The sequence below is a fragment of the Anser cygnoides genome, chromosome 1 (genome assembly GCF_040182565.1).
Source record: "Anser cygnoides isolate HZ-2024a breed goose chromosome 1, Taihu_goose_T2T_genome, whole genome shotgun sequence".
Lineage (NCBI taxonomy): Eukaryota > Metazoa > Chordata > Aves > Anseriformes > Anatidae > Anser > Anser cygnoides.
Genome location: NC_089873.1, coordinates 80,684,275 through 80,710,459, shown reverse-complemented (window position 1 = coordinate 80,710,459; position 26,185 = coordinate 80,684,275). Strand labels below are relative to the sequence as shown.

Sequence of the window (26,185 nt, the reverse complement as noted above, 5' to 3'; positions counted from 1 at the left end):
TAAAATGGAATTAGAGTGGTATCTTAATATGTGGGGAAAAATGTATGTCTTCAAAGTATATAAAAGATTACATGTTCTAATCAAGGACCTAATTAAGCAGATCAATGTATAGTAATTATTCCAATTAAAATCCTCAGAAATTGAAGATGACTTTCTACAACATGCTCAGAGCAATATTTCAAATTCTTCAAGACTGAACAGAGACTTGTTCAAAATAACATGATTTTGTTTGGATGGAAGTCAGAACCTCACATCCAAGGACTACAGTTAAAATAAGATGATCATTTGGGACCTTTACTGTGCGTCATAAAATGTAAAAAAAAATAGTATTAAAAATCCACTTGTATTAAGGCTTATCCTTAAAAACAAACAAACAAAAAAACAAACAAACAAACAAAATATATAAAACCACCTAGAAGAACAGATGAAGATATAAAAATATCTAGATAAAAACAGCTTCAGAACAACAGAAACATCTTTAGAGAAAAGTGTGGAAAACTGCAAGTACCAAACAAGTCTCCATTTTCTAAAGCTGTGAAAACACAGTCTGCAATGCTTTTTGCAGTGCACACATATTTGGCAAGATTAAGGTGTCACATATCATATTACAAGGCTTCTGATTGCCCACAGACCCAGACACGAGTACAGGGCAAAACCCCTCAACTTCTGTAAACTGCCTGACTCCAGCAGATGTGCCTCCCATCAGAGGTAGGCAGCCCCTATGCCTAGGACATTTCCTTGTAACCTATTTATTTGCCTTCTTTTTGCTGGGCTATCTGCAAATGGGAAGTTCCCCAGGCTAGGGATGCTTTCAGATGCTTAACCCTTTGCCTACCTCTGGGGGAACATTCTCAAGCAATAGGAAAATCTTCTATTCCTAGCATTATTTGTCTACTTCAGGAGATTAAAAGCTGAGTCATACTTTAGGCATTTCTCAAATCCAACTACAATGTCGGGGTTGGGGGGACAGGCATAATTTTTTCCCCTCCTTTTAACTGAGAAAGATCTAAAAAAGATGGAAACTACATTCAACCAAAGAGCGAAGACAAAAATACTCTTGAGCTGATCAAGACCTCTGTGTTGTTTTGTTTTGTTTTGTTTTGTTTTTGTGGACTGGCAGAGCAGCAATTTGCAATAGAATATTCTTAGGAATCAGTGATGGAAGATCTCTCTTTCCTTCTGCATCTGGACGGTTAGAGGGAATAAGCAATTCAGGCAGGATTTATGTGACTGATACAATATGTAGAGTTCAGAGTTCCATAAAAAGGATTATTTAATGGTTGAGAAAAATCAGATAAAGTGCAACCACAACAATTGCAATACCTGCCACGTTTCAATCCACAGTGGAAGATATTTTAATAAAACTATGACAAATATCTAGGTAGATTTAAATGTCCTAAAGAAGATGGTACAATGCTTTGACAGCATGAGAGGGCTAATCATCCTTACAAAGGGAGGAGAAAGAGGAAAACATTCTTTGTTAAATAACAAAAGAGAAAGGTTTGTGAGCTTATAAAGGAAGTATTCACTAAAGGAACAATCAGGTAATGTAAGTTTTTAAGTACTGTATAATATAAGCAGGTTCTTATGATTATGACTTGCTCAATTATGCTTGAATCAAATAGAAAAGAAAGATGACTTAAGCAAGTAAATTTAGAGGGAGACTTAGAGGCATGCAGCTAAATTTATCAGCCATCTCTGTGAGCAATCACTCTAAATAAAAAGTTTGGAAACCAGTCACTGCTGGTTGCTGATGAACTTTCCATGTTTTTGGCACTCACCATCCTTTTCTTAATGGACTAATCTGCAAATCAAAACAGGAGCAATATCTGGATACAAATCCACCCTGAGCTCTATTCTTAAGAGTGGATATTTCTCCTAACATGTATCTTTGTGTTGTGGAGAGTAACTTGGGTTGACAAAAATGATGACTAAAGAAATAATGTGTCTAAGATTTAGAAGCAATAAAATAAATAAATAAATAAATAAATAAAAATGCTAGAGGGAAGGAGTGAGTGGAGACTTATGGCTTTACAGTTCTGCAGTTCTGTTTCTCTATTTCACCTGTTTTACATGTCCTATAATGACTTCTGAATATGGGTAAGAATAGAAACACATGCTTGCAGTTTGACCAAAGAGTGTGCATGTGTATGTGTGTGAGTGTGCGTGTGGGAGACTGAAGGAGGATGGGGGGAAAGAGAGAAAGAGAGAGAGGAGTGGATGGACCATTAGACTGCAAATGCAGAGACATTCCTGCAATAAAATACTTGTCTTCTGAGAATCACAGTCCGGAAGGGATGGTTATGATTTAACAAAAGAATTCTCTAAAATGTTCCCTGGTGCTAATACCATTCTTAATAATAAGAAAAGATTTTACCAGGAAGAGGAATGAAACCATCAATTGGATTGAAAAGAAAAGAAAAGAAAAGAAAAGAAAAAAAGAAAAGAAAAGAAAAGAAAAGAAAAGAAAAGAAAAGAAAAGAAAAGAAAAGAAAAGAAAAGAAAAGAAAAGAAAAGAAAAGAAAAGAAAAGAAAAGAAAAGAAAAGAAAAGGAAAAGGAAAAGGAAAAGGAAAAGGAAAAGGAAAAGGAAAAGGAAAAGGAAAAGGAAAAGGAAAAGGAAAAGGAAAAGGAAAAGGAAAAGGAAAAGGAAAAGGAAAAGGAAAAGGAAAAGGAAAAGGAAAAGGAAAAGGAAAAGGGAAAAAAGGAAAAGGAAGGAAAAGGAAGGAAAAGGAAGGAAAAGGAAGGAAAAGGAAGGAAAAGGAAGGAAAAGGAAGGAAAAGAAAAGAAAAGAAAAGAAAAGAAAAGAAAAGGAAAGGAAAGGAAAGGAAAGGAAAGAAAAGGAAAGAAAAGGAAAGGAAAAGGAAAGGAAAGGAAAGGAAAGGAAAGGAAAGGAAAGGAAAGGAAAGGAAAGGAAAAGGAAAAGGAAAGGAAAGGAAAGGAAAGGAAAGGAAAGGAAAGGAAAGGAAAGGAAAGGAAAGGAAAGGAAAGGAAAGGAAAGGAAAGGAAAGGAAAGGAAAGGAAAGGAAAGGAAAGGAAAGGAAAAGGAAAGGAAAGGAAAGGAAAGGAAAGGAAAGGAAAGGAAAGGAAAGGAAAGGAAAGGAAAGGAAAGGAAAGGAAAGGAAAGGAAAGGAAAGGAAAGGAAAGGAAAGGAAAGGAAAGGAAAGGAAAGGAAAGGAAAGGAAAGGAAAGGAAAGGAAAGGAAAGGGAAAGGAAAGGAAAGAAAAGAAAAGAAAAGAAAAGAAAAGAAAAGAAAAGAAAAGAAAAGAAAAGAAAAGAAAAGAAAAGAAAAGAAAAGAAAAGAAAAGAAAAGAAAAGAAAAGAAAAGAAAAGAAAAGAAAAGAAAAGAAAAGAAAAGAAAAGAAAAGAAAAGAAAAGAAAAGAAAAGAAAAAAGAAAGAAAGAAAGAAAGAAAGAAAGAAAGAAAGAAAGAAAGAAAGAAAGAAAGAAAGAAAGAAAGAAAGAAAGAAAGAAAGAAAGAAAGAAAGAAAGAAAAAGAGAACAGGGACATGATGGGGATTTTTAGAGCACACAAGGGAAAAAAAAATTACCTTTATGTCAGTTTTGTCATTTTCAAAAAAATAACTCATTCTCTGAAACTCCCCAGCTAGGCAAGGTTATTATAAATGGTAGGTAGTGAAAGAAGAGTGTGGCAATAAAAGGGTTAATCTGCAGAGCACAGAGCCATCTGGCTGAGCTGGTTTGTTATAATCGAGCAGATTATGTTCACGGGACTCAGAGTTTAAGGCTCCTCTCCCATAGAGCAACTCTGCACAACCCAAGCAGACCAACTTTGTGACTTTGAATGAACATATTTACATCCACCTTTCTCTTCATGTCGACTTTTCTGGAAACATTCACACGGATGCCATGGTTACTCCTACCACGGTAAGGGAAATTTGACGTTTTCTAATAGGGTCCTAAGAGGGCGGGGGGGGGGGGGGGGGGGGGGGGGGAAGGGTTTCTTTGAAGAAGTATAATGGGGGGGGGCGGGGGGGGGAAGGATGTCTTGTAAGCAGTAGATCTGTCCCAAAAGCTGTTGCTTTTACCATTGTGCTTGCTCCTTCCCCCACCCCTACTTGCCCTATAGCTTGCTTTAGTCCTGAGGTTCCTCTCTCCTCCTTCTCCACACTCTGTTGTTCAAGTCTCTGGCAAGAAAACAGAAGAAGAAAAATATGAGGTGCTAAAGGAATCTGATTCAAGAGGAAAAAGCAAAGGAGACTCTTGGTTTTCTTTTAAGAGGGAAACCAGAAACTTCAGATATAGCAAAAGGGGCTGCAAATCTTGAGCAGGGATTGCAAGAACCAGCCTCAGCATACATAGCATGCTTGCCCTCAGGGAAAGTTAGAGCCTATGACAGGCAAAGTGAAAATGTCCAATTTCTAGACCTTGCCTGTCTCAGGTAACTAACTTCACTGGAGCTTTTTTTTTTTGTGTGTGTGTGTGTGTGTGTGTGCATGCGTGCGCCAGACCCTAGGAAGTCTATCCATGACTTTTGAATCAATCTCCGTCCTCCTCAAACCCAAACATTAAATTCTCTGGTAGGAGCTGGAGATCAAAGGATTCTCTGCACATCTGTATCTAGGTGAAAAAGATATACTCACTTTGTGCTAGGATAGCAGAGAAACTATTCTTACGCTGCAATTTCAAGTGTTTGGTAAGTGCCTTCTAGGAATGCAGCACACAACTAATAAACACAGACGCACATATAGAGAGCAAAATAGAAAGCTGTTTCTCATCTAAACAGCTGAAATGCAGCTTAAAGCGTCAGTTACTGTTGAGTCCTTATGGAGACACCAAACTGCTATTAGCCAAGAGGGGAAAAAGTCCTTGAATGGTTTAGATAGTTTTCTGATCAGTTCTTAATCCTTCATTAAAATAAACGGGAAAGCTCTGTGTTGGTCCTATCTCTTGAACTATAAATATGCAGCATCTGGAGAGATGGATATTTTGGATTGAATAGGGCTGCTATGCACACATTCTCTCATTCCTATATTGCAAAACCAGTTATTTAGAGAGGAGTGTGTGTGTGCGTGTTTTTTTTTTCCCCTTTTTAAATAGACAGAGATGTGTGCTATATTGTCCAGTCAATTGTTATGAGCTACAAGCTTTCAAAAAGCACTATTTTCTCATAGGCTCGTGTGATTTGTTGCATGAGGAGTGCAAATGGTATGTAAAGTTTGCCTTTACATTTGCCTTCAGGAAAATACTCAGACAAATAGGAAAGATATTCTCAGGCACTGAAATACCTGATCTGTGTAAGTGTGTAAGTAGAGGAGTAGTATAAGGAACACCTATAAATAAGATGTCAGAAAAACAAAACTCTAATTAAAAAAATAAAATCTTACTTTGTGGCAAGACAGACAAAAGCAGTAGAGAATGAAAGAGAGTTCGGCACAATTCCAACTGCTTGTAGTAAAAAGACTGCTCTCAGATACACGTGTCAGCGTCAGGAGCTGTGTGTGTGAGCATGGTAGGGGGAGGAAAACTAGGTACAATTACAGGTGGAGGGCCCAAAATATGGGGAGAAGAGGATGTACCAGCAAGGCCAGGACGGAACTGCTTTGTGTAGGAGGGTGTTATATTTTGAGGTATGCAATATATTTAGGGTTTGGATTTTTTTTCTTCTTCTTCCCAGGGAAAAATAAAAATAAAAAAAAAAAGTGATTCATAGATAGATACAAGTTTGGACTGAAAGTGTTACATGCTGAAGATAAACTGCAATATATTGTATTGTGTACTGGAGTAATGAGAGCAGGTGAGCCATGCAAAGGTGGTAATCATAAAAGGAAAACTACTGCAGGTCAGCTGGAAAACAAGTATCTTCGTGGGTGGAAGAGCTCAGAAGGGGAAGTAACACTTCAGAGGGAGGGGAAAAGGTGCTGGCTGGAGGCTGAGTGAGGATATGAAAGGGACATACAAGGATGGTGGGGTCTGCAAGGGGGAGGTAGGGTAGGCAGTGGGAGTGGAGAGAGAAAGGTGAACGTATGGGGCACAGAGGACGTTTGGAGGAGGAAGAAAAATGTGAACTATTGTATATTTGGAGAGAGGCATGGAAAATAATCAGCTACATGAAGCTTGTGGGAGGGTCTAAAGGAGACACCTTTGACTGTTAAGAAATAGATATGAGGGTGTATTTGGAAGGAGGGTGTTACAGCATGAAAGGGAAGACTTGTGTGGAGATGGAAACACATGCCAAGGAGAGAAATGGAGAGGACAAAAAGAGCAGGAAGGAATGAGGGTGTGGTGATAGAAAAAGGGTATAGGGAGCCATAAATGTCTGTGAGGAGGGAAGAGCTGAGAGAAATTTCAGAGGAGGTTGGAAGCCTGCTGGAGTGTTGTAAATATCTGGTGCCTGGCTATGAGGAAGAGGCAGAACAGAGGGAAAAGCTGTGTGACGGTGCTGTGAGGAGATGCAAGATAATGGAAATTATGGGGGCAGGATGAATAGTGCCAGGAATATAAAGATGTGGCAGGTCTCAAGAAGCATGAGAACAGGGAAAGAATGATGGATATAGGAGGCATGAAAATGAAATTAAGAGCTGAGATTTGGGCAAAGGTGTCTGGACAAAAGGTGGTTTAAAGCAGGTATAGGATGAGAGCACAGGGTGAGAGGAAATTTAGTTTTGTATTGCTTTGGAGACAAAGAAAGTCCTTGTCCAAAGATACAGGAGTGACTTAGCCATCAGAAATATAGGATGCCTCTTATTGGCAGTTGGGATATTATAGTGGAAGAACAATCAAAACATATCAGCAGAAACAGCAGGGGAAAACAGTGGAAAGTAAGGAATAATGTGGGGAGAACACATACACAGATAAAAAGGGATGATTTCCTATTAAGAGAAATGTAACAAATGTGCTCATAACTCTGGTAGGTATTGGCTAAGTGAAGCAGGGAATGACACAAATGTGTGAGTGGAGACATGACTAAAGATATAAAGGGGTGGGAGGAGAAGGAATGGGAGGGATAACTACCTGCAGGGCTTTATAGGCCACATGTACTAAGGTCAAAAGATAAGTGTGAAGTGTGTGGGGAGGTGAGTGGAGTTGGGAGCTGTAGGGCATGAAGTGGGAGTAAATGAAAATGGTAGTTCATGTTACAACGAGCGAGAAACACCATAGGTTGACAAACGAATGTGTGTAAGCAAGGAAGGTATGTGCCAGTTTGCATCTGCTTGTAAGGGCTGTGAAAGGGAAGGTGAAAGAAGTGAAAATCTGTTTCTGACAAGAGAGGATTGTGCACACAGCATGCTCAAAGTAAATGAAGGAAGAACAGGTAGTGATTGCAGAGCTGAGCATGGAACCTGGGAAACTGAAAACAGGTTATAGGGGAGGGAAGAGTGATGAAGAGTGGGAAAAAGTTAATGAGGGTATAGGCCATTTGTGGTTATCTGCCTCTTGGTTTGAAGGGGGCTGTGTAAGAGTGCAGGAGGTTATACATGCATGCATGGCAGCACAAGAGTAGATTGGCAGTTAAGCACAAGGGGAGAGCAAGTAGAAGGCACGGATAAATACATTTAGTGAACGATGATAGGTGCATGGATAAATGAGATGCTGGTTTTGTGTGCAAACAGGGCAATGGACAGATGTGTTCAGTGACTGTTGTGCTTACATGACTGGCAGAGTTCCAGAGGAAGACATGCGATGAGAATGATCCATCCAGTCTGCATAAGGAAGTTGTGCATGAGGTTCATGTAAGAGTACTGGTTTCTTGTAAGGGATATTCATCTGAGTGGAAGCAACAAACATGCACCCTGGAAGCTGCACTGATGTGTACAAGAGTTATCGGAGACAAACTGGAGAATTACGTGTCCATTGCAAATGTGACACAACTCTCTGTGTTGAAATAGGTTATATAAGGTGCACAACAGAGGTGAGTTTCGTGAGTTTAGAGAAGCAGTGTTTTCGTTGTGAGGGAGGGAAGGCAAAGATGACTAAGTAGGAGAACGGTTTAGTGTGTGGGTAGCAATAGGACCGAACGTGTGCTATATATGTTTGCCTTCTGTATGAAGTGTGCAGAAGGCAGACTTGCCTTTAGAGATTTTGCAGGCTTTTTCTAAAGAACTATTGAATAGTCCTGAGCAAATCCCAGGATGTCTGAAATATTCCACCATCTTCATTTGGAGACATAATGATGTACCTTGTTTTTGTGCCTTAGAACATTAATGTGCCGCTGCTGGCACAAAATGGCAGAGACATTCCTCTAGGACCAGTTAACAGGGCTACTGGGTAGTTAAACAGGCCAGTGGATGAACAACGGCTGGGTTGAAGAACACATGGGGAGCACAGATGTCAGACAAAGGAAACATGAAAGTACTAGCTTTCTCCATGGCTTGAAGCTGTACCGGAGTAATATGTAGCTGGCTGAAGGTTGTAAACAGGATACATCTTGGGTGTGAGAGAGAAATACTAAAGATGTCTTTCCTTTCAAAACAATCATATAAATTGACAACATCTGTTCTCAAATTGTCCAGTTTGCCTAGAGCTTTTTGGGCACTGTCATAGACTGGGTAGGAAAATACTCATTTACATCCATAGATGAACAGGAGGTTGGAACTAATCCTGCCAGTTTTGCACTGGGCCAAGACAGCCCAACCACACAGCACCACTGGGCTGGAAGGTTGAAACCTCTGGGCCCAGACCTTATACAGCATCATTCACATGAAAGTCCACAGATTCCTTTCTGGTTTATTCCAAGGATCAATTCCCGGGGAAAAAAAAAAAGGGGGGGGGGGGGGGGAAGGAAAAAAAAAAAAGGAGTTGGTCTGTAAAATTAACGAATAGGCATGTGAATACTTAACTAACAGCCATGTGCCCTGTTGGGAACCAGTTGTCTGACTTTACATGTAGATATCCCACTGCAGAGTCCTGTTGTAGCTCAACAGCTGAATAATTTGTCCAGGCAGTGGCTGGACCTGGTCCTTTCCTCGCTGCCTGGTGGTGGTGAGCTTCTCTTCAGGTCAGGTCATGTGCAGATGGGACGATGAAGCCATTTTCTATGAGGGGGAGACGTGTGACTGCAGCCAGTGGCCATGGCCACCAGGGTTCAGCAGTGCTGAAATCACAGACTACAGCCTGCTCAGCCACTGCCACCAGTGAAGCCCAGGGCAAAGCCCTGGCCTTCCACCACATGCTTCCTCCTCACTTAACCGCCGAGAAAATGAAAAGCAAATGGTGGCATCAACCTGCCAGCTGGCTGGGAAAAGGGAAAGGGATTGATGGGTACAATTAGTGCTGGGTTGTCACAGGAAGGGGTTCAAAGCATGAGTGGCTGAGCTGTGTTCAAATGTGAGGAACGTGGAATATTTGTGTCCTCCTGAACTCTTTTGTAGTCATGAAAGAACCAGTGAAATCTGTCTGCAACGGTTGGAACATCTGGGTGTCCCCGCAGATGTCTGCTCGTTCTGGGCTATGTGTGTGTCTCCCCATGGGGAGAGTGACTAGGAGCAGACAGTGGAAAGAAGTGTGTGGGTAGGGATGACAGAGGTAGATGGCAGCTGTTTCTGTGTGGGAGACAGCCATCTCTGTACATCTGTCGGTGGGGGATGTGGGGATCAGTCACTTTCTGAGGGGACAGATGGGAAGTGCGTGTGAAGAGAGAAGTGGTAAGGGTGGATATGAAGTAGTTTCAAGGTTGTGAAACAAGTGTTGGAGGGAATATACAGAGCTATTTTCCTGATTGTATCACAGTTCCTAAGTACGTAAGATAGAGGACTTTCTTCTACAGAAAGCCTCAAGGAAGACTGTGCTTCCTTGGAAATAAAAAAATAAATAAATAAAATCCAATTCAGCTAAGAGTCTTCTTCGCATGGTACAAACCTCTTGCGGTGTGAGCAAGATCAGCATGGTGGCCCTAAAGCCCCTGTTCTCTTAAGACAGAAAGCATCTGGAAAGATCAGAACAAGACCATATAGTTCTCCGTCTCATCTTTCTCAACCTCTGTGTTCCCCACCTCTTCACACACAGACAGAGCTGTTTCCTAGTCTGACTTCTAAGTTTGTGTTTGAAATTTCCCTCTGTGGAAATATGCGGTGATGAAAATGTGTGTGGGTGAAGACAGTGCTGTGTTGGATCAGGTCAGAGAAGCAATGTATTGGTTGCATTTCAATGCACTTGACAAGGGTGGCATTTAGTTCCACATTCACATCAAGCAGTGTCAGAAAAACAGAGTGCATGACTCATTACCACTCTGTCTATACTTTTGAGGGAGTAACCACCCGCCTAACCATGTAAATATAAAGATTGCATAGAACAAGCTCCATTTGTGTTATCTGTTACAAGCCTGTACTAGAGGTGGTGAAAATATTCTTGGAGGATTGCATCCTACTGCGTAAGACTTACAGCACTCCTCCAACATTTTCTGTGCTTCAGCTGCATGTGTTCCCCATTGTGGAACACCAACAATAAATGTGCTGTTTCCCAGTTCCTCTTTCACACCTTCCAGCACTAAACTCTTTTGTTTTGGGTTTATCTCTACTATAGATATTAAATGTTGTATCTTACATTAGCTGTGTTAACAAGTAAGACACTGTTAATCTCACTAACTGAGAAACATATTTCTTCACCCGCATTTGCCAGAAGTCAGTATCGTTACAGCTAACTGACATTGAACCAAAGGGTTACAGAAGGAAGATTACATTGTACTATACATGAATGTTTAAAGGCTTTTCTATACTCAGAAGTGAATTCAGGTTGTGAGTGTGAAATTTAAACCCAACAGCTGCTTCTGAATAACTCTGTGGTTAGACAAGTTCTAAGATAGCATCCTCTCCTGTGGCTTCTGCCTCAGCCAGGAGGTGAACAAGCACACTTGCAAGACGAAAACAACTTTTGTTCTCTTAAGAGATGGGATTTGGGCAGTATTTGGTTTCTGTTCAAAACCAAGACCAGATGTTATGGCTTTCAGCTATAAAAGACAGATCTCATAAATCCACTGTAGACATTTAACCAGTTTTCCCAGTATGCTCTCTTTGAGGTAAACTTGTAGTACCACTAGATGCTGAGATGTGTGATGGGCTTGGTTTCGGAAATACTGCGATAATGATAGAAACCATGCCTTAGGGGAATCAAATAGCCACTGTATAGTCATCTGAGTCAAAAACAAAAACAAAAACAAAAACAAACTTAGATGCAAAGGCTACAGTGAAAATATTTAAGAAACGCTTTGGAAGAACATGGAAACGTGTCTGTGTATGTCCTCCCTCTACCATTCCCCACATTTCCCTACCCATTCCTAGCATGTAAGTGGTGTGCAAAAAACCAACTGCATGGTAGCAGCATAAACAAAGTTCTTAGCAAAAGGGAAACTGCGCTGGATTAGGTAACAAAAATATGGACATTAAGAGGGAAATGAGAATTCATATGCTGGGATTTTTCCTGGGTTTGTACATTCAAGAGTTAGAAAAGATCTATTTGGTTCATTGTTTTGAGCTCCTATGATAAGTTCACTCATTTCTCAAACAATTTGTACAATTATAGTCTACATGGCTGACTTTCCAAATAGATGATGCAGATAACTCCACAACCTTATAAATCTTCATGTAAGGATAGTTTTTCTTTGTTATTTATTGATTCTTGCATGTTTTCCCGCTTAGATCCCCCAATATCTTCAGCAAGCTTTCTCTCGCCTTTTTTTTTTTTACTGTTTAATAAACTCCTCAAACACTTGACACTGGTTGTCGCTCTTTGTTTAATCCCATTCTTTGATTTACAGAGTTCATATGATTCATTCCCTCCCTCCCTCCCTCCCTCCCTCCCTCCCTCCCTTCCTTCCTTCCTTCCTTCCTTCCTTCCTTCCTTCCTTCCTTCCTTCCTTCCTTCCTTCCTTCCTTCCTTCCTTCCTTCCTTCCTTCCTTTTCTTAAGTATAGTTATTTCAGATTTCTGGTTTCTCTTAATTTTATCCACTACTTCATTGGCTCTGATGAGGCCGCACCTCGAGTACTGTGTTCAGTTTTGGGCCCCTCGCTACAAGAAGGACATCGGGGTGCTCGAGCGAGTCCAGAGGAGGGCAACGAAGCTGGTGAGGGGTCTGGAGAACAAGTCTTACGAGGAGTGGCTGAGGGAGCTGGGATTGTTCAGCCTGGAGAAGAGGAAACTCAGGGGCGACCTTCTTGCACTCTGTAGATACCTTAAAGGAGGCTATAGCGTGGTGGGGGTTGGTCTGTTCTCCCACGTGCCTGGTGACAGGACGAGGGGGAATGCGCTAATGTTACACCAGGGGAGGTTTAGGTTGTATATTAGGAAGAACTTCTTTACTGAAAGGATTGTTAGGCATTGGAATGGGCTGCCCAGGGAAGTGGTTGAGTCACCATCCCTGGAGGTCTTTAAAAGACTTCTAGACGTAGAGCTTAGTGATATGGTTTAGTGGAGAACTTGTTAGTGTTAGGTCAGAGGTTGGACTAGGTGATCTTGGAGATTTCTTCCAACCTAGATGATTCTGTGTGATTCTGTGATTCTGTGGTAACACTAGAATGTCCTGGACTAAAGGTGATATTCAAAAACCAGATCTCTTTCATGTCTGTCTGCACATACCACTATGCATGTGTATGCTTGCTGTAATTATATTTTTGCACTCTTCAGTTTTCTTCTCTCTTCTACTACAAAATAACCACTCTGTAATAAATCCAGCACTAATTTATTGTTTAAATCAAACTAATTTTTGATATTACAAATTTCCAACTTCTTCCCTAAAATCTAATATAGGTGTTTTGAACTGATTTTCCCTAGACTTATTATCATGGGCTTTTCCATTCTAAGTCTCTTATTTTCTGCCCATTTTTCTAGCCACTTTCTATCCCTCTATGTAACTTTTTTTTTCCTTATCTTTTCCATCCTTTCTACATATTTGCAGTACGTTCCTTTTCTACTGTACTACTTCTTGGCAGCTTTACCCCTTAATATGTTCAGAATGTTCAGTGAAACAACTGAAAAGAGTGATACCTCAGCCTTGATAATTTTCATTTTCCAATATCCTGCTTTATGGCTTACATCCAATTTTCAGGTCAGGTTTGTTTTGCAGAGTTGATATAAGACACTTATAAACTGAATATATATACGTGCAGGGAGTGTGTGTGTATGGAAATGGAAGAGGAAGGTTCAATATGTGACTTCACTGTGAAAACACTGCATCCAATTTCTTCATACTCCTCTTACTGGCCTTCCTAGCACTCTCTTTGCCCTCCTTTTAGGTCATGTAGGACTGCTACTACAATAGTTCTTTGTTGCATCGGACAACTCATTGCCCCACTTGGAATTTCAAGCACAAATACAGGCTGGGCAGAGAATGGATTGAAAGCAGCCCTGATGAGAAGGACTTGAGGGTGGTGGTTGATGAGAAGCTTGACATGAGCCTGCAATCTGCACCTGTGGCCCAGAAAGCCAGCTGTATCCTGGGCTGTATCAAAAGAAGCTTGGCCAGCAGGCCAAGGGAAGTGATTGCTCCCCTCTACTCTGCTCTCATGGAATACTGTGTTCTGCTCTGGGGTACTCAGCTCAAGAAGAGCATGGAAGTATTAGAATGAGTCCAGAGGAGGGCCACAAAGATGATCAAGGGGCTGAAGCACCCATCCTATAAAGACAAGATGAGAGAGTTGAGTTTGTTTTACTTGGAGAAGAGAAGGCTCCAGGGAGACCTTATAATGGCCCTCCAATACCTAAAGGGGGCCTACATGAAAGCAAAGGAGGGACTCTTTATCATGCAGTGTAGTGCTAGGACAAGGAGTAATGGCTTTAAACTGAAAGAGGGTAGATTTAGATTAGATATTACAAAGAATTTTTTACTCAGAGGGTGGTGAGGCACAGGAACAGGTTGCCCAGAGAAGCTGTGGATGCCCCATTCCTTGAAGTGTTCAAGGCCAGGTTGCATGGGGCAACCTGGTATAGTGGAAGGTATCCCTGCCTGTGTCAGGGGGGTGGTATTAGATGATGTTTAAGCTCCCTTCCAACCCAAACCATTCTATAATTCTATGATTCTGTAAATTTTATTATAAACTTCTGCCCACTTTCCTGACAGGAAGTCAGGCATCTTGTCATCATGTTAGTGTGCAGAGTAACTTCTTCTCCACCTCAGCTCTGTCATTCACAAAAGCAGTATCTGTTCACAGACCAGGCTCCATCATGTTACTCCCACCTAGTCTTTCCTAACCACCCCCATGTGTCCCATCTACTTGCCCTCTACTTTCAATTTGCTCTTAAGCACCAAAAACTTCTTTTGTAACAGAGCGGTAACAGCTGACTTGTGCTAACAAGTGAGAAGTGAGAGCCCTCAAAACTGTGTACAAAATAAACTTATTTTTCAAAAAATTATGGAAAAGAAATTTTTGTCTGACAAAGAATGAGTGTTATTATAAAGCGTATCCTTTTCACAGGGACTACCTGGCAGCTTCTTCAGACAAAGACCAAAGCATCTGTAATTAAAAGCTCTTGGTATTAGTACAAACAAGGACTATCAGATTTTTGAACCTGATGGTCCTAAGGTCCAGAAGGCAGGTTTTTCAAAAACAGAGTTGATATTTCTTTCTTTGAAGTGAACAGAATTTTTAATGTTGATAGCAATAGAAGCATAATTAATACAAACTATGAGGATCTCGAAGTCCCAAAAGTTATAACTCTCTTAAATATTCATGGACATGTAAATAAGAATGCGAGTAGTTACACTTTACAAGTCTGTGTCTTAAATAAGAGTCACACATTCTGCTCAGGCACAATGATATGTGGTACTAATGGTACCACATTTCGCAGTTCTTTTGCATTGTATCTTCATGTAAAGACACATACATACATGAAGAAGGCTTTGTGTGCCAGTGTTCGACCACGTGCTTTGGCCCTGCTTTATTTATCAGTATAGGTCCCACCTGAAAGTAAATCCTGGAAAGACTGTGTACTGGTAGATTCTGTCTGATTCTGTATAATAAGTGTGATTTGCAACAGTCAATCTAACTCAGTGATACTCTTTTTGAGAGAGACAGCAAATATCTTACCATATCAAAACACATTTAGGAATCATTGCCTTATAAAGTCTGTCTTCCAGGGTGTACATTTTCTGTATTCAAACTGTCTTTTTAAGTTTGAGACAAATGATAATGTTTAAGCTTTATGTTGAAAGAGTAACAATTACAGGCTTCCCTAGAAGTAAAGCTATCTAAATATTACTAGAATATGAGTTTGTTTGTTTATTGCCTGTTTTTAAATAAATAAACAAACAAACAAAATCTTCATAAATTGAAATCTTGCCCTCAGAAGCTAAAGCTGCTTTTCACATCTGTTAGGACAGGGAGCAGTCTCCCTCGGAAGATTTTGCATTTTGGAGAAACATATATGTTTTTAAAGTCCAGTGTAATATTCTAATTTTTCGCATTTATTTTCTGTCTTTCTCCTGTGACAACTATCACTTCCTGTTCCCTTTTTTTTTTTTTTTCCCCTCTCCAATTTGTTCTTATTTGACTTGTTCCATTTGAAATGGCAGCAGGTGAATTTCAGAGTTTGATGTAATTTGAACCATCCTTAAGCAAACCTGTTTGGTTTAGTTCCTCTTTGGTGAGTTCATTTCTTTACCTTAATCTTTCTCAGTGTCTCAGGCTCAGATTGTGCCTTTACTGACTCAGTTTCTGATGACAAAGTTTTGACAACAGCATCTCAAATTAATGCATTTATTTCTATTTACAATAGCATTGTAGAAGCAGGACTCCACAAATGAGCAAATGCTGAAATGCCACTGATTACAGGCCAAATTCTGACCTCAGGTGCTGACGATCCTACTAAAATTAGTGAGTTTCTAACCAAACCTTAAATATGATTTTTGATGTTTATTTTTTAAAGCCACCAATGAACATGCAAAGCATTTGAGTATGCTGAATCATAGAAATCAGAGAGGGAAGGAGAATATGTCCATATAAGACAACTGGTATAGTTGACTGAAAAAAATGTAGCAAAACCATTTCTTTGCTGGAATTTGCCAGTTTCTCAGAAACAAATAATTCCCCAGATACTGTTCAGTTTCATCTCAGTCCCCTTGAACACCAAAGTTTAAAAACCTGTCAGGTTTCCCTCTTGGACAAAAAAAACCCTATCTTTTTGTTGGTTTGTTGACCCATTTATTGTCTGCTAGAGACACCAGCCATCCACAGCCCAGAAAATTGGTACTTACAAACACAGGGAAAAAGTAAGTGAAACCAATTGATCTTGAGCATCCCAGGGCATGATATAAACTGTGCCCTCACAGGGAACACTGAAAGCTGCTGGAGTTGGAAGGTCACGTGTGAATCCCTCAGAACTGGAGAATTAAAAACAACAAAATCTATCTCCTAATGCAGTCTAATATGTCCTACTACGTTTTGTGGTCCAAAAATCCAAACCAGCCAGGTGACATACTCTTCAAAGCTCTGTTATGTCTGATTTTCCATTCAAGTGACTGGGCTTCCATCATTCCACTAAAAAACTGCTACCATCCCCTATCCAACTTTAGCGTCATTCATTCCAACAGTATTGAGTCCTTTTCTACATAAAAGTTATTAGCAACAGTGCAGTTCTGGTAGCAGTAGGATGGCCTAGCACAGGATAATTTTAGAGTCAAGCTTTGTTTTCAATTTTGTTTTTTCATTAGTTAACTTCCTGTGGCCATTTTTTTTTAAATGATGTTGTTATTCAAGAAAGAAGAGAAAATAAAGATTATCACTGTTGAATATAAGAAGTATTTTAATAAATAAGGTGTTATTGGAAAATAGCTCTTTTTCAAGAAAAAGGCTTAGTGGCATCTCTGATGTATGCCTGATGTATGCATCAACTGATGTATGTATCAACTGCAGCCTGGACAGAGATCCCCAAAGTAGCATTATACAAACTTGCATGTCTGCATAATGCAGCACCATGCTATGGAAGACCTCCCTGATCCTCCAATCGATTAGCAAAACTGCACTTACATAACCAGACTTATTTCTGCTTGAATGGCATTGCAAATCTTTCCAGAAACATGTTCCCTAGAGGCACTCTGTAGATCCCTCAAAAACTTGATTTACAAGGCTTGTGTTAAGGCACTCCCATGTGTAAAGAAGCTCAGGTGGAGCAGAAGAGAAAGCACTTTATGAGCCAGCATCCTCTGATATCTAAATTGGAGGCACAGTGCTTTGCCATCTAGAAGACAGCTGTCTGCTCTGTCATGTCCACACAAACACACTGAGGTTCCTCTCAGGTATTCAAACTGTTTGATGGGGCACTAGAAAAGGCTAACTAAACCATAGCCTTATTCTGGTGTCCTCAGGACAATGTGCTCTTTCAGAATGGATGGAGGCAGAAATCTAAGAATACAGTGCCAAAAGAAAGGTACAAACAGCTTCTTGCTATTTAAGATGTTCAAGTCCATAAAATTGATTATTGTAATTTTAATTCATAAATGGATTCCTAGAGACTTCTTTATTCTAATTGCTTTTTAAATTTTCTCCAGATTACCTGACATTTTATGGTAACAGGAGAAAATTTACAGATTACAAAGTAGCATCCAATATAATTTTTTAGTTACCTGGCAGATTTCCATTGACAGATTTCAAGCTTTTTGTTACTGCTGTTGTTTGTTTGTTTGTTTGCTACCTTTTCCCATCCATCAGCTTCTATCATTCCTCTGTTAATTTTTATTTATTTAATTATTTGAGTAGTCGGTGGCTGTCTCTGGAGATAACTAGCTTAACAGATGTCTAATTCTGACCCCACTTACATGGGAGAAGACCAATGAAGCCTCAGGGAGTTAGTTCATTCTGTGTCAATGAAAAATTAGACCAGAGTCAAGCCCTGAGAACTCAACACAGAAACTATTGCAAATAGCCAGGGAGATGAGGGCTGTTGCCTCTGCACAAAGTATTTTTTCCATGTAGAAACAGTTTTCCGAATCTGGACTAGCAAATTTTCATCTGAAATTCTGCTCTGACTTGTCTACTACTAGGTGGCATTAAATGTTATCTATCAGTAACCTGATGTCACTTCTGTTTGTTGGTTTTGTTTACTCTTTCTGAAAGTATATATTGACATAATGACTCCATCTCTTTCCATGTTTTCATCCATTTATTTCATTCAGATGGATTATCTCAGGCAAAACTTGGAAAACAAAAGCCAGAGTATACCTTTTGACTACGGCAAAAAATCATAGGTGTCACCACTATACTTCACAGGTAAAGAATAAATGACATGAAAAGAAGCTCAAAGATCCTTCTAAAAGTCATGAAATGTTTTAGCAATTTCCCTTTTTCCTTTCTTGTTCTTACTTGAAAGGAGCAGATGGGAAGAGAAGTAAACTCTGCCATCTGGAAAGATCAAAAGATTAGTGTTAAAAGGGGCAGGTGTCAAGTTTGCTCAGCACCAGCCCATCTTTGCCAGTTATCAAAATCAAAATCTAGGCCTTACAAGGGCTAAATTATGTTGAAGATAAATTATTTTGGAAAGTTTTTTTCAGTATTTTTCTCTCATCTAATTGTTCATCTTGAAAACTACACATTCATTCTCAGAAAGTGAAAAGAAATCAGTTTGAAGGTTTACCTCTGGTACCAAAGGAAATTCTCTGCCTTGGTCTTTCCTACACTATATTTAACATGGCATTCTGGCTTCCTGTTAAATTCCATTAGCTTTGTCATAACCTTTTTATATAATACTAGTTAGAATTTATTTATGGGTAATTTGGGCCTTGTTCTTATACCAATTTGAAATGGAGATATAGCACCTCTAAATCTTCTTTTCAGTGGAAAATCAGCAGACAAAAATCCCTTCATAATTCTCATTTGGCTCTGGATGGTGTGTGATCCACTGTCTCCTCTGCTTTCAATATTAGAAATTACTTACACATTATATATATTGTATACCCACATATTTGTACATGTGTATATGTATATGTGTATTGACTGCACATATAACAACACTGCAGATCTCATTACCTTTACTTAAGTAGATTTTCTGTTTGATTTTTGCATGATAATTTTAAGAATTTTTAATGCTTTTGGTTTTAATCTTATAGTTACTTAAGCAGGTATTCTTGTTTTAAACTCTCCATTGAATGACATTTTAGCAAGTAATATTCCCTTCACATACTAATAAGACTGGTAATACAGACCCCCCAAAATATAACTTCCCCCCTGAATAAACAGCCTTTGGCAACCTTGGATCATGAATCTGAGCTTGTGAATTCCATCTTGGAAGGAAGGAAGGAAGGAAGGAAGGAAGGAAGGGAGGGAGGGAGGGAGGGACAGAGGGAGGGAGGGAGGGAGGGAGGGAGGGAGGGAGAAAGGGAACAATCCAGTCATTCTTACCTTAAATTTAGGGACAAACTTAGAATAAAACACCATCTGTCATATAATACTCCTAGATGTCTCTTTAAATGCTTTCCCATCATTTCAAGCTTCATTTTAACTTTCACAAAGAAGCACAATTTATATCAGAAAATTTGTAATGTGGATTCAATGTGATATTCCAGATAATATATATAAAAAGCTTTTCAACAGCTCCAGCCAAGAATTCTTTTACTTTTCAACCATGCAGAATGCATACACACTGAATTTCTTGATAAATATCATCAGGCCTGTTTTGCCATTTTTTTTGCAGAACAATTCTTTACAAAATTTCTTAGTTGCAAAACATTTCTTTACAATTTTTTTCTGATACTTTTTCCATATATAATGCAATCCTCTATACTGATTTTACAAGTTGGCTCTGATTGACTTTTGTCTATTTTTGCTTGTAGTCCTCAATTTTCTCCTGTGTCTTTATGTTTTGATGGGTTTTTGGTTTGGTAAACCAGGCAGTCAGCCGTGGCCTTCTTTTCCTTTTCCTAAAAAACATGCAATTTTTTTTGTTTGTTTCGAGTGTGCAGCCTAGCGATTTTTCATAGTTTTTTGTTGTTATTGTTGTTTGTTTGTTTTTGTTTTGCTTCATAAATATATATCAGGAGTTTATAACATATTTTTTTTTCACTGTCTGAACAGATAGGGTCCAAAAGATCCCTTGAAATTGCTTGTTTGATTGAAGAAATTTTAAACATGTTGTATTACAAAAAAAAAAAAAAAAGTTTTTTCTCCTTTTTTATTCTTTATATGATGTTGACGCTTTCAAAAGTTTCCTTCATTCTTTATCAGTCTGGTAACTGCTTTGCTGTTCCTCTTAAGACCATTAAGGGCTTCTAACCACGTCCCCAAGACATAAAAGATATAATTATTGCTGCTCATATTCTTTTTCAATAGCATTCCTTAGCTTGCGAAAAAAAAAAAAAAATCTTGCTTGAATTTCTGCTCCTTGACGTCAGGAAAGGTTAAGCTATTTGGGGACTTCTAGCATCTCTGTTTCCTTACTCATCTTCTTTCTGTTCTTGGGATTCTATGTATACTCTTTTTCTCCTGCTACAATACTTTGTGTGTTGATGGTGGTTAGGCAGAACTCGGAATGAGGAAGGAATTCAGTGAAAAGGGACCTCTACTTTCCTCTTTCAGAAAGATGGAAATTGTAACTAGATTTTATTGGTTAAAATCAGTACTTTCTAAACTGTTTTAGAGGCACAGAAAAAGAATGTCTGCCTTGGAGTTCAGAACTACATCTGTAATAGTGCACCACATCAGCCTAGAGTCATGATTCACCATCAGTGATTAACATCACTGAGGGATGTTAATACAGCAGCTGTTGGAGATGTTATCCTTCGGGGGCTCAGTCCACAAGGAAGAACTGTGTCTGGGTATAACATTGGTAAAATAGAATGCTGTACACAGAAAATAGCTATGTAATTTGTTACTGATGTTAGGAAAATAAAACAACTTTATTTTGTTAGGAAAATCAAAACTAAATATTTCATATGATAGAAATCACATGGACTGAAATATCTATTGTTACTATTTAAGGTTTAATGGTGAAAATGAGAAAAAGTATTGCCAAATCATAAATATCTGATGGAGTACGTAATTTAATTGTACAGAACCATTGTATTACATGAGCACAATAAGGAAATTTCATCTGTTTCTATTTCTTGAATTACTGAAAGCAGCTGTCTACCAAAACTTAACCTTTAGTGCATAGTTCTGAGATTGTTTTAATCCACAATTAGATTTTAGAGAAGGAAAGTAAACCACACCACCTCACTGCAACGCTGAGTGGCTGTATTGCTGCAGGTAGAATCTCTGCTGTATTTGCCTCTACTTGTGGAGAAGAGTCACTGAGCTTCTCAAAACCAGAATCATAAACTCATATCTTATGAATGTCACCTATGCTGTTTTATTTGGTGATGGGATGAAGTGGAAAGAGGGCATGGAAAATTCCCCCCTCTCACTGCTCTTCTATTGAAGAGTGCTGTAGGTGATACTAGCATCAGTAGTATCACTACTGTGTCATTTTATCATATTAAGAACAAGTGAAGCTAATCAGGTGATAAAAACACTAATTGCTGATTTGCATTAGTGTTTCCCTCCTTGTTGGCACTGCTAGAATTATTTGCCCCCTCCAACACATTAAGGCTCTTTTGTGCTTTTTCAAGAAATTCAGCTTGTTTCTGATAGATTTAACCATGTCTGGAATCAGTGATGCCATTTCAGTATAAAGTGAGAGAACAAAACCAAAGCAACTGTCTGTCAATTTCAGCCCTTTCAAAGTTGCTTTCAATTAAACCAGACTTTAACTGTTTAACCTCACCCCCATTATTTTTTTAAAAAAATATTTTATTATTATTATTTTTTTTTAAGGAAAGGCTATGAACATTGTTGTGGGATGAACTGTTAATACTAACAGCACACTGCTGCAACAACACAATTTGTAGCAGAAATCTTAAAAGTACAGTTCTAAGAATGAATATAAAAAATGCCTTTAACAATTCCTTCTTCAGGGAATGGGTGTTTCTAATCATTATTTTTTCTTTAGCTCACTTATAACTTCCTTTATTTCCTGGCAGGAACAAATTTTAAAGAGAGAAACTCCATAATTGTAATCATGTTTTTTAGCAGATGGACACATATCCTTCACATACTCCCATCTTTATTAGATGTTTAGCCATTTTCACATTTCATTTATGTGCATAATTTTATAGTTCTTATAAGAATGCAAGCAGGTAGAAGTTTTTATGCATGCAGACACCTCCTTGTCTAGAAAGGGAAGAGGCTTGCTACGTTTCAAATTCAGAGTCCCACTGTATTAGAGAAGTAGAAAATTTAATTATGTCTCATTATTAAAACCAATGCTGACAATGAAACATCCTTTGCAAAATAATCCTAAACAATTATAGGGAAAGACACCCCTCAGGACAGGTCTTATACTTCCAGTTTTCCTCAATTAAATTATATTTAAATCTGTACTCTGAATATGTGAAATTGGTGTTATTCAATGGCTTGAAAGCAGGTAGAACTTCCAGGCTCCCAACTGATGTTGATACTAGACTGAGCAATTAAGTATGTTATTTATCATACAAAACATGAATATTTCATCAAGCACTGTCTATATGATGATTTAAGTATTCTGTTTACTTGCCTTCCCACTCCATGAAAGGCTTTTAGTAACTCTGACCCTTGCTGTCTTGCCTCCTAGATATTATCCTTCAGACAAATTTAGTATAATGGTTATGTCTTTGCTACAGAATTAACATAAGTTATCCACAATCAAGACTGTAATAGTTTTCCTTTAAACTTGTTCTTGGCAATATTTTGTTCTCACAGAGTAAACATTCTTTTACATGCAAAAAGATTGCTTTATTGTAAAGCCTACAGTGTGAATTTAAAGTGAGCTGTGGATTTACCAGCAAGTCCAAGTGCATATAATCCAGTCCTGACATGAGTGTTTGGTTTTGAGTTTAACAGAAACTATTTTCCAAGTAACAAAGACTAAACCAAAACAAGTGTCTTGATGGCAACTACATGAATGAAGCCTAGTTTCTTATGAGCTTGTGCCCTGTGCTAGTAGTCCTTCCCTGAGATTAATTCCTTCAATTCTGCAATACCTCAGCTTCCTCTAGCTCTCCTGCTCTCACCTCCCTGTCCTTTAAACACCTACATGGCTTCTTTTCTCTTTTCCTTTTCTCTGACTACTAGCTTAGAAAGAGACAGCATGTATTTTTGTTATTTGACCTCTGTGTATGCTAATAGAGAGGATAAGAAGCTACTGAACTTACAACATTTTGTTCTTTATGAGAAAGATAATAACATGGGTGTCTTCTTCTGCCACTTATCATGAAAATTATAAGAACTTAATATTTATGAAAATTTTGTACCCCTTCCAGATTTGGTTAAAATAGACTTGCAGATTTAGAAATTACTGGTGGGGATTAGCAGGCAATGTGATCATGCATTTTTTTCTTTTTTCCTTAATAAAAGAGTCTAAAAAGGCACAGGAGGATGCAAGGAAGACCAATTCATATATTGCTAAAGAGTATTTCTGTTCCACTGAACATTTTTATGTTTATTCTGTGATTACATATATATTTTAACAATTATTTAGGGGTTACATATATATTTTAACAATTATTTAGGGGTTACTGGTGATCAGTCCAGACTGCCTCTGAGGTGGGCAATTCTGGAAAAGCAATGATCATTTCATTGTTATGTTTTCTGCTCTAAAATTGGCTCCAAATTATTTGCTCCAAAATAATTCAAAGATTGCTTTCCTTCTAGTTCAGAAACAGGGTAAATCTGTTCTTTTTTGTGTGTGTGTGTGGGGGGGTTATGTTTGTTTGTTTGTTTGTTTGTTCATCTCTGTTTGTTGTTTCTTTCTTTGAAATATATCATGTACTGGAAGCACTTGATCATGTTCTAGACCAAGATTTTCAGTGCAGACAGCTCAGTTCATACAGTTGTCTTATATACTGCATTTGTAAAACCACTGAATTCAAAGGTTTATAACAGTGCTGGGTGTTTTTCTAAGTCCTGGTACTGAAAAATAACTCTATTTGTGCTAATATATCTGACTTTTTGATTACTACAATTATTTTAGAGACATTAGCAGACCCTGAGAGTTCATAAACATGCTGTTGGAGAAAACTGGGATCAAAGCTCTCAGGCTCTTTCCCCGATAAAAAAGCAGGAACTTGCACTAGTCCACAGCCACAAGATGGTAAATTCCTCTTCTCACATGGTTGTTGAAGGGAGTGCATCTGAAAAATGCAACTCTTTCCTCTGGGTATGGGCATGTATTTTCTCCCAATTGTATGCATCCCAAATAAAAATGAAATACCTGAAAGAAAGCACACTGTATCATATATTATAGTGTGAGATCTTGCCATAGGACTTTATCTACTAAAGACCAGCTATCCCATAACAGTGGATGAGAGTCTTCAAGTCAAGGGCCAGCAATGCCAGTTTATGGAGTTAATATTGGCTGCAGAAGAAACTCCAGATTCCTTAGAAAAGAATTGGATCGGCTTGCTCATTTGTTTTTTAGATCACCAAGTTCTATTAGTATCACTTCAATGGAATACAGACTTTGATGTTAAACGTGTGCATTACAAACATTTTGGGGTAGTAATTTGTCAGGGAGTGGTCTGCCAATGTCATATCGTAATCACATCTGAAAAAGTTCGAACAAATGCTTTAAGGAATATTTCATAATCAATACATTGCTGAAGTTCTCTTCCATTGCTTAATTTTTATTGCTACACACATTTCTAAAACTATGTTTTTTTTGTTTTGTTTTGTTTTTACCTAATAGGGCCTTCTGTCATTCATTCATTTCATTTTTTCATTTCTGTTTCTTTTAGCCTTTGGGGTAAGTTAATTTCTTTTTTTTTTTTTTTATTATATTATTTTCATTATTTTTTTTAATTAATTTGCTATATACTCAGATCTTGGGATATAAGATGACTCATCCACATGAACAGAAAACTTTCAAATAATTTCAGTCGGAATGAATCTTGTCTGTTATGTGTCAATTAGAAAGATCTCTCTGGCCTCCATCTCTTAAAATCCAAGCATCAATAGGCAATAGGCAATCAACTGAGGCACAAGAGATTCCCTGTGAAAATCAAGAAACACTTTTTACTGTAAAGGTGACCAAGCACTGGAACAGGTTACCCAGAGACATTGTGGAGTTTCCCACCTTGTAAAAATTCAAAATCTGTCTGGACATGGTCCTAGGTGGCTCTGCTTGAACAGAGGGCCTGGACTGGGTGGCCTCGAGACCTCAAACATTCTGTGATTCTGTGACTACAATTTTTTCTGACTTAGTAACATAATTGTCATTTTGACTTTAGCCAGCAGTGCGTGCTTGCAGGCCAGAAGACCAATGGCATCCTGGGCTGCATTAACAGAGAAGTGGTCAGTAGGTCGAGGGAGGTGATTGCCTACCCTGCTCTGCACTTGTGAGGCCCCACTCAGAGTACTGTGTCCCGGTGTGGGGCCCCCAGCACAAGAAGGATGTGGATCTTTTCGAATGGGCTCAGAGTAGGGCCATGAAGTTGACCATAGGGCTGGAGCATCTCTCCTATGAAGAAAGGCTGAGGGAGCTGGGGCTGTTTAGCCTAAAGAAGAGAAGACTCTGGGGTGACCTCATTGCAGCTTTTCAGTACTTAAAGAGGGTTTACAAAAAAGATGGAGAGCAATTTTTTTGATGAGTCAGATAACGACAGGACAAGGGGGAATAGTTTTAAACTAAAAGAAGGGAGTTTTAGATTAAAGGTTAGGAGGAAATTCTTTACTCAGAGGGTGGTGAAGCACTGGAACAGGTTGCCCAGAGAGGCTGTGGATGCCCTGTCCCTGAAGGTGTTCAAGACCAGGTTGGATGAGGCCCTGGGCAACCTGATCTAGTGGGTGGCATCCCTGCCAATGGCAGTGGGGGTTGGAACTAGATAATCTTTAAAGTTCCTTCCTACACAAGGCATTCTATGATTTTGGTTCTTAGATATAAAAATGTCATTTATATTGCCCTGTGTAATTTCAGGTGATAGGTGATAATTTTAGAGGAATTTTTTACTTTGATTCCAGAGAGCTACTGTTGCACATTTGTAAAAATGAGTATCTGCATGGGGACTTCTTGAAAGTGGGGTGTCTGTAGGGTAGGATGGGGCAAACCCATTCCCTGTGTGAATAATGCATCTATTGGTGTAGTCTGACATTTGAACATTAGGTATGATGCCAAAACAAGGAATAGGGTGAGTAGAGATGTCAATTCAGAGACACACCAAACAGGACACATGCTAGATCTGTTGCTCTTCTCCAAGAGCAGGGCCTGCCAATATTTGAGGATGCAGCAAGCAGGAGT

The 26,185-nt window shown here is 38.8% G+C and overlaps 1 protein-coding gene across 2 annotated transcripts in view; it reads left to right on the top strand.

Moving 5' to 3' along the window:
• The first annotated feature begins 3,507 nt into the window (after positions 1–3,507).
• NTF3 (neurotrophin 3) overlaps positions 3,508–26,185 on the top strand; it is a 59,844-nt gene continuing 37,166 nt past the window's right edge. Inside the window, exon 1 of one of the 2 annotated variants that reach the window (XM_048046790.2) lies at positions 3,508–3,885. In XM_048046790.2, coding sequence (XP_047902747.1) covers positions 3,803–3,885 — 83 coding nt within the window. In that variant the 5' untranslated portion in view covers positions 3,508–3,802. The remainder of the gene's footprint in view (positions 3,886–26,185) is intronic. The other variant, XM_013188419.3, reaches the window with a different exon arrangement.